General features: G+C 30.9%; 1 protein-coding gene and 1 pseudogene across 1 annotated transcript; both read left to right on the forward strand.

The window, feature by feature from the left end:
• The first annotated feature begins 5719 nt into the window (after positions 1–5719).
• LOC104786987 (senescence-specific cysteine protease SAG12) lies at positions 5720–7231 on the forward strand. The gene is made up of 2 exons (XM_010512475.3): positions 5720–6407; positions 6547–7231. Exons 1-2 carry the CDS (start codon positions 5954–5956, stop codon positions 7143–7145), a joined length of 1053 nt encoding a protein of 350 aa, XP_010510777.2. The 5' UTR covers positions 5720–5953; the 3' UTR covers positions 7146–7231.
• Positions 7232–8623: 1392 nt separating this feature from the next.
• Positions 8624–9019, forward strand: LOC147944045 (uncharacterized; annotated as a pseudogene).
• Positions 9020–9376: the final 357 nt, after the last annotated feature.

Here is a 9376-nt window from a genome sequence, read left to right on the forward strand (position 1 = left end):
AAGATATTTGGGTCATGATGCTACGTTGAAACGGTAAGAGGGCTTTCCTTCCATTCATTGGCAAAAAAATTTGGTCGAAGAAACAAAGTTTTTGATTCCAATATCTGTATTATTGTCGGCTGTTTTGGTTCTATCCGAAGACCCAATAATATGAATTTTCTTGGACACTCATACATCATATCTAAAAGTTTAGGGAGATAAGATTTGTGAGACCGGCATATTTAGATTATTCAAAAATATGAAAATTATGAAACAATGAAACACGAATCCTTACCTTCTTCCATTCTTTTACCATTAACAAGGAGCGAACACGAACGGAATATCTTGTAATTTTTTTGGATGTTAATTTTGTAAAGGGAATTTTTTTTTAAAAATGGTTCACATTTTTAAGCTTTATTAGAATAACACCCGCGTTAAGCTGCGGAATATTTCTTTATTTTTTCTAATATTGATATCTCTTTTACGTTAATAAAATTTAAATTCAAAATTGTTTTGAAACTGATAGTGTCTAGCTAACCAATTTAATATCTAAACTAAACTTTTGCATATATTAAGCAATCATACGACCAAATTTGATTTTTTAAAAATATTTTATATCTTTCAATCTACTTGAATATAAATTTGTTAAATTTGATATGATTGCACTTAGGTGTCCAAATGATGTCGAGTTTAGGCAAAAAATTTGTGAAAATCTAAGTGATTCATTTACTACATCTAATTTTTTTTTTTGGTCACTGAAGGATATAAAATGTTCTTAAAAATCAAACTTAAAACTTTCGTAGTCTGTTCATCTGCGATTTATTTTTTTTGCATGCTTTTTTTTTCAATGCACTAAAAATAAAGATCTTAAAAAAATATTTTTCATGAATATTGAAGAAACGAAAAAATAAGGGCTCGATGTTCTAGTAATTTAAAATCATAACACACACAAATTTCTCGATTATGATATTGAAAATAAGATTAAACAATTTTGAATAGTAGAAATTTACTATATTCCGGTTTTTGGTAAATTCTTAAACCATGCTACAAATATTTTTATACATCATATCATATCACCACAAACACACAAAATTTATCAATCATGATTCCAACTCTTGGTTTTCTATAATTTCTTAACTTTCAAAATAAATAATTTTATAAATCCGAGATTGAAAACATTAATAATCATATGGTGGAGACTGAATTATAATCTTTATTATCATCGATTTCACTTTCGCCTTTTCTTTTCTATTTTAGTTTTTGAAATCAACAATAGAATAAAAGTGAAATAATAAGAAAATTCAAATTAGTAATGGTCTCAACTCTAGAATTCTAAAACAGAAAAGCGATGAGACTGTGAATAAAATCTAGAAAAATATGTTCATTATATATATATATATATATATATCTCTATATATATCACTTGATTTTTTTCTTTGAAAATATTAGAAATCTATGTGTCATTATTTGAAATCTTTGTTAAGTTTGGCCTTGAGTCGATCGATCAGTTGGTCGATTCCTTGGTTGATCGCTGAAGTCCGAGTTTTGGTGAAGTCCAGTTTGTTTTGGTCGACCATATGATTGACCAAATGGTCGGTCGTTTTGCCCTGTAGCCGATCGATGGATCTGATCGTGCCTTGACTGACCACACGATCGACCGGTTCGTTTGCTCTTCTTCCTTCCTCTTGCATCTTTTTGCCAATTCTTGATCCACTCAGCTCCAAATCATCCTACTTTGCACATTTACACTCCAATACCTGAGGATAATAGACAATGATGCAAAATGCAACCTAAACAACCTAAATGCTTATGAATATGCATAAAACAATGAAGAATTAAGCTTTAAAATCACGTAAAATTACAAGATATCATGTGGCAAACTGTAGTTCTGATGTGTATTAATTGAAATGTTCTAACTGGTTTATTTTTCTTAGTGATGTGTCCGCTCCTGATTAAACAAAAAAGTTGAAATGTCACACCACGAGAGAAACATTAAGTTTTATTGTATTTATTCCACATAATACCATAAGGCTCCAAAAATATCATTTAAGATTTGGTTTTTCAAAACTACCACAAAACTGAAATTAACTATTTAATCTTCATAACTAAATCATAAATCTTAAACACTAAAAGTTGTACTTTAAATCTAAAATAGTTAATCCAAAGTCAAAAAATTAAATCTATAAACTTTTGTAAATTAATTTTTATGTTTGTGATATTTTTGAAAAACCAAAAGTTTTAATGTATTTATGGAATATGAAACAAATATATAGTGGTCTTATGAAGAATTTTATTTTTTTAGTCCATATTTAGTTTCAAACTATTTAGACATCTAATATATTTGATGTTTTGATAAATATTAGTAATTTTTTCGTTTTAGTTTTAAAAGTTTCTTATTCTTAATTGTATGAAGAAATATTTTTAAAAATTTGTACGATATAATCATACTAGAAGTCATCCCGTGCTACGCACGGATTTAGTTTACATTGTTTTTGAATTTTAGTAATTTGGATATTATTTGAACAAAAAAAAAAAAAAAGTAATTTGGATATTATAGTTCTTTTATTTGTTTACTCAGTAATTGTTCTTTTAATGGTTTTTAAAATATACTGATCATTTCAATTTTTTTTTGGGTTCTTTTGTTTGGTGTTACTTGAATTTTCCTTTTATATATAGTAATAGAGTATTTCAATATGTGGAGAAATTTTTGATTACATAGTAGTGTGTTTATGGTTTTTTCTCCCTTTAGACTTTCAAGACATATTAAGCATTCTCCATCTTTTTATTTTCTCTCTTGCGTTTGCACAAATTATATTACCACTGACATCTACAAAAACATGAAATTTTGGAATATAACTTACATGAATACAATCTAAATATGAAATTTAGGTAAACAACAATGAACTTAATAAATATATTGTACCAGCTAATTTTTGGTGAGGTAAAAAATGCAATCACATCCCTCAATATAATTTATTCTTTATACATTCTAATAAAAATTAAAATTGTTTTTACGAAATTTTAATAATGAAAATGAATCCAAGTAAATAAAGTTATAAAAAAATTACTCTAAGTTTTGGTTGAGTATAAAAATGCAATAGTTTTGTTCCATCACCGAAATGAATTTTTAGATATGTCTATTTAGCTTTATCATAAATGCAATTGAATAAAACAAATATTTCTTTTGTCGTAGCTACTTAGAAGAAAAACCGCAGAATATTATAATATCAAATGTCATAATAAAAAAGTTTCTTAGGAAGTAAAATATTATATGTGAAAGTGGAAAATGTTATGAGAATTTTTGTTGATCTTTTCTTTTTAAGATGGTTAATTCTAATGCTATTTGATACTAAGATTCCTAAATATATATGATACCAATATACAATTAGCATATATTACTCAAAACTATAGAAGTCAAATTAATTAGTATAGAATAATGCAACTCATATCATGCTATGATATAAAAAACATCACAATCTTAACAACATGATTTTTTAAGCATATGATAATAACATCATAAACTAAATTTATAATGGAGAGACTCATATGCATCGTCTAATAAGAAAAAGTTTTAGTCTACTTTACACACTGTTAATTATAATATAGCAAATTTATAATGCTACCAATAATCTTAATATAAATGCACTATTATAGCGAGACAAATAATAGCAAAGGAAAAAACTCTATTGTATGTGTCCCCTCTAAGATGGCACCGGCAAAGACAGCGTTTACAAAATCGCTATCAAAACGAAATGATAGCATTTTTCGTGTGCTAAAAATACGCATATTTCTTGTAGTAATGTTGAACATATTAAATCATGATAGTTCATTTTTTCATTATGTAGTAGTATTACCATAACCAACAAACACGACAACCCTAGAGTAAATATAAAATATGGTTCAAGGTCCGGACTGAGGCCCAACCCATAGGGTAAGCAAATGAAGCCAAGCATTAGGGCATCACATTTTTTGGAGCATACTTTAGACCAAAAGTTTTTTTTTTTTTTGTATAGAAAAAAACAAAATTATAAGTTCAGTTATTATTATATTTTTTTTATAAGTTCAAGTTTTATATAAGAGAAACATATATTTTTCATGTAGATATATCCAATTTACGGATGAAGTTTTGTTAGGTTTATGTAAAAACTATTTCGTCTTTTGAATTGTTGTTGAATGAACATTAGATTAATGTTAATTAAACTTGTTGCTGATGAATTTTAAAGTAAAATTTAATTTAGGAAAAAAAATTTGAAACTCTAATAAAAAAAGTTTCTATATTTGAAGAGTTTTAAAACAATAATAAGTTATTAGGCAATATAATTTTTATTTTTGTATAAATATTTAAATGAATATGAAAAATTTGAAAAGACAAAAAAATGTGAGCAAGCAAAACGAACATATTTCGATTTATGGACTTAGAAACTATCTTATGAAAATAATTTTTTATATTACTGTTCTTATAATTTTATTTACGATAATGAAAATGGGTTTTTAAAAACAAATTGGCATAGGTCATCCAAAATTGCCGGACCATTCCATGGAAATTAGGAAATACATATATAAACACTCTAATGAATAAGTAAATTTGTCAAACATTCTCACATTATATTTTTCTGATGTAGTTTTAATGCAAACAACAAACATGATAACCTGCAAAAAAAATATTTAAAATTATTCAAGAATACCTATTGAAATATGGAAAGATATATAAAAATAATATAATTCTTCATAGGAACCTAATGACTGAAATTAAATAATCATGACTGAAAAAATTCTCTTAAAATGAGAGTAATTAGGGACTGAAATTTAATTTTATGGAAAACGAATTGAATTCTAATATTATGGAAAACGAATTGGTAATATCTAATGGGAAATAAATGAGTAAGCAATTATCAAATTACATACATAAAACATCCCACCATTAGATTATATAAGATTAAAGGCCAGAAACTAAACCTAGTAATAGAAACCTAGAAATTAAAATTTGAGTCAAAAATTTATGAATTTATAAGAGAATTTTGAGAACACATAAACATCTACAATCTAACATAATTTAGATTCCTTTCTTGCTTATGAATCATTTATAAGATTGAAACCCATAAATAATTTTTTAACATAATTTAGAATATGTTCTTGCCCGTGAATCATACATAAGATTGAAGCATATTTTTATAATTTCAAAATAACCTATAATCAGATTGTTCCTATGATGAAACCACAAACTGATAAATGGTGGGTTTAGATTAATTGGAAGGGGCCTAACTGAAGAAAGGGAGAAGGAAATGTTAAGAGTTTTGTTTTGTTTTATGGGTCTTTAGTGAATTAGGTCCAAAGTATAAATGAATTTAGTTAATTAGGTCCAAACAACAAAAATGTACAGGTGTCAGATAAATAATAGGCCAAGTGTCATCTTCTTAGCAAAAGTTGAGAAAAACATTCTCTTATATAAGATATATATATATATATATATATATATATAAGATATATGCGGTAGCAATATGCATATTTATATTTCTATATATTGATATAAAAATACACACATATATATATATATATATATATATATATATATATCTTTCAACAAAATAAAATTTTGGTTTTAAAATTTTTAATCTTTCTGTTAATTGTTTTGTTCCATAAGAATGGGGTTATAGACCAACTTTTTTTACTGAGTCGTTGACCGTTTACTTTGAGTCGTCAGTCTGCATATAAAAACAGAATCTAACAGAAATTATAAAGAGGGATCGCAATTTGTTGTCCCATGTCATTTGGTCCCACTTCGTTAGAACATTCAAACCACACACTCAACATCTTCCACCACACTCTTCACAATTTCTTATATAAGACCATTTTGTCATTCACGCTTCTTGGCAAACCAAGTAACATAACCACAACATTTGTAATAAAAAGAGTATTTTATTGATACTATCTTTAAAATTTGCGCCCATACATTCCATACATATTACCTTCATTCATGGATATGGCGTCAACTATATTCATCTTCATTCTAACTATTTTTTTCAGTTACAATACTTCGGTAGCGACATCTCGTGGTGGCCTTTTTGAAGCTTCTGCCGTGGAGAAACATGAGCAATGGATGGCTCGATTCCATCGTGTTTACACCGATGAGTCCGAAAAAAGAAATAGGTTTGCTATTTTCAAGAAGAATTTGGATTTTGTTCAGAGCTTCAACATGAACAAGAACATCACGTACAAGTTGGATGTCAACGAGTTTTCTGATCTTACGGACGACGAATTCAGGGCAACACACACAGGACTAGTTGTACCAAAGAGCATTACCGAAATTTCAGCATCAAATTCCGAGAAAAGGGTGCCGTTTAGATATGGTAATGTTAGTGATACCGGCGAGAGCATGGACTGGAGACAAGCGGGGGCTGTTACACCCGTTAAGTATCAAGGCCGATGTGGTAATTGTTTAAGTGTTTTTTTTTTTTTTTTAATTTGTTTTTTAGCTACATGTATTATTAGTTCTTGACATCATTACTTTAGTTATTTTACGAAAATGTAATTTTTTAGTAACGCATAAATTTGTTGAAAACGGAACAGGAGGATGCTGGGCGTTTTCAGCGGTGGCGGCAGTGGAAGGTATTACAAAGATTACTAAAGGGCAGCTCGTATCGCTATCCGAGCAACAACTCTTAGACTGCGATAGAGACTACAATCAAGGATGTCGTGGAGGGATAATGTCGAAGGCATTCGAGTATATAATCAAAAACCAAGGCATCACCACCGAGGATAACTATCCATATCAAGAATCAGAACAAACTTGCAGCTCAGCAACTACCCAGTCATCGTCTTTCCGTGCCGCTGCAATCAGCGGATACGAGACAGTTCCAATGAATAATGAAGAGGCGTTGTTACAAGCGGTGTCTCAACAGCCTGTTTCCGTGGGGATAGAAGGGTCGGGGGCCGCGTTTAGGCACTATTCGGGTGGGGTATTCGATGGAGAGTGTGGGACGGATTTGCATCATGCGGTCACTATTGTTGGTTATGGAATGAGTGAAGAAGGGATTAAGTATTGGGTGCTGAAGAATTCATGGGGAGAAACTTGGGGAGAAGATGGTTTCATGAGGATCAAGAGAGACGTTGATGCACCCCAAGGAATGTGTGGTTTGGCGATGCTTGCTTTCTATCCTCTTGCTTGAATACATGTAGATTGGTTTGTGTGCTTGAAATAATTGCAAAAACTCAGATTAAAATATAAATTCTTATAAAACATTATGGTCCCCAATCCCCATGTTTTCATATGCAAATGGATTGACCTTTTTTTTTGAACTTACGTAAGCGCCGAAGAAAACACTCAAGAGTTCTAACTAGCAATGCAAACCAGTTCACAAAAAAACTTTAACAAACAACTACAATGAATAAAAAACAATCATAAAAGAAAATGGTTCGGAATATATTCAAACACTTGTGGGCATCGAAAATCCAATAATTTAGATCACGAAAAGGATACAACAAGATATAACGCTGATAATCTTCAATACATCACTAATCTATTATACCTATATATATTCCAATAATACTACTCACACAGAATGTATAAAGACATAAACAAAAGATAACAAAGGACATAGACTAAAACAAAGGAATTAGGAATGAGGATGATAGAAAAAATCTTCTTTAATTGATAGGAGAAGTGAAAATTTTCATTTCAAAGTGCTTAAATATGATAATGGAATCCAAACTTCAAACATACAAAAAGCTCTCACAAAAATCATGAAATGTTTTTACAGTAAACCAAGACGAACCGATTTTGTTAAGAATAAAATGGTTTTTTTTTTCAGCCGCGATTTTGTGTGAGAAGGTCCGCGCTGTGGGTCATTGTTGCAGACATGGGTTGGCAGGCTCGTTGGGTTTCTCGGATGAAATGATGACCGACGAAAAAAATGAGATGTGGTACGGGTTTATGAGCGAGTTATGCATACCACAAATATGGAATACCAAATTTGGTGGCGGAAGGATGTTATATCGCGCGCAGTTGGACGTTGTGCAAAGAGATCGCTAGACAATATAGATTGATGCGGTTATGTAAAAGTAGCGTGGAGAATATACGACATACATTACACGATGTCTTTTTTTTTGGGGGGATGAGGATCCAAATATAATGAGTTTGTTATATTTACCGTAAAGAAAGTTTAAGATAAGCTAATATGACCAGCCACTAAAATTTAATATGACCAGCCAAAGTTTAATATGACCAGCCACTAAAATTTCAATGAAAGATTAGTATTGTCCGTGAAAGACATTAAAATTTAATTATGCGCTAAAAAGTAAAAAACCATGTTAATCAAAATTGTACTAGAAGTTCAAATAATTTAGATAAAGTTTCATTCTGTACTTACCTCAACCTTTGTGAGGGGCTATACATTTGTTAGATCTTAAACTTTTGAGGACCCTAGCTGTATGCATGAACATTTCATTATTATCAGTTTACTAAAGTACTTAGCTTAACAAAAACCGATCAACAATGCTTTAACAAAAAAAAAACCGATCAACAGATGTACATTGTACAAGTACGTAACCTAACACAATTATTATATTAAACAAGAGATTTCAACTAAAGAAAAAAATGTAAAATTTTGAGTCTAATAAATGATAACTAATTAAACACGCCGTGAAGATGAACAATACTAAAGAATATTGAAGTCGGACACCATCGCTTGGAAATGTGCCACCTGGAACTACGGGAACTTGTTGTCCTCCACCTCTACTATTTCCGCTACCGCCTCCACTATCACCATCCTCTACATCACCATTACCGCGACCGCCACGGCCTCCGCCACCCCCTCCACCTTTGCCACCCTTATTTCCTCCGGATCCACCACCGCCACCACGGTTTGAGCTTCCTCCTCCACTTGCTCCACTGCTTCCACTTCCGCGACTTCCTCCACCACTACTGCCTCCACCTGAAGAACCACCTCGAGTGCCACCACCACCGCCGCTGCTACCACCTCCACCGGCTAGCTGTCTTCGCACAAAATCAGTAGGAAACGACATCGTTTCTACAGTAAAGTGATCATGACGTTTTAGATCAATAGATGCGAGAGAGGCTTGATCAGTTGAACCAACGGTTTGGATTTGCGTATGAATGAGGAGGGATAGGAGGAATAGAAGAAACATTATGTTACGCCTTTGGACTTCCATTTTGTATTTAAAAAATCTTACACTTCAAACGTTATGCTACGCCTCTATTTATACGATTTTGAGTAACCGCGTCTGTGTGTAGTAAATCGTTTATAACTTGACCCGCTCGTTGAATATTTCGCAAGCGACTTTCAAAAGTTTAAGCTTCCTTGCTCTGATTGAACTTTTACTAATTAGGATAAAACTTGACTTTTTCTCTTGCGTCTATAATTTGGTTTTGTTCTTTTCA

This window comes from Camelina sativa, chromosome 5, assembly GCF_030686135.1.
Source record: "Camelina sativa cultivar CO46 ecotype springtype chromosome 5, ASM3068613v1".
NCBI classification, from domain to species: Eukaryota; Viridiplantae; Streptophyta; class Magnoliopsida; order Brassicales; family Brassicaceae; genus Camelina; species Camelina sativa.

Coding starts and splice junctions, on each gene's coding strand:
- LOC104786987 (XM_010512475.3), top strand. CDS start 5,954: ATGGATATGGCGTCAACTATATTCATCTTCATTCTAACTATTTTTTTC. Junction 6,408..6,546: donor TAAGTATCAAGGCCGATGTG/GTAATTGTTTAA, acceptor AAAACGGAACAG/GAGGATGCTGGGCGTTTTCA.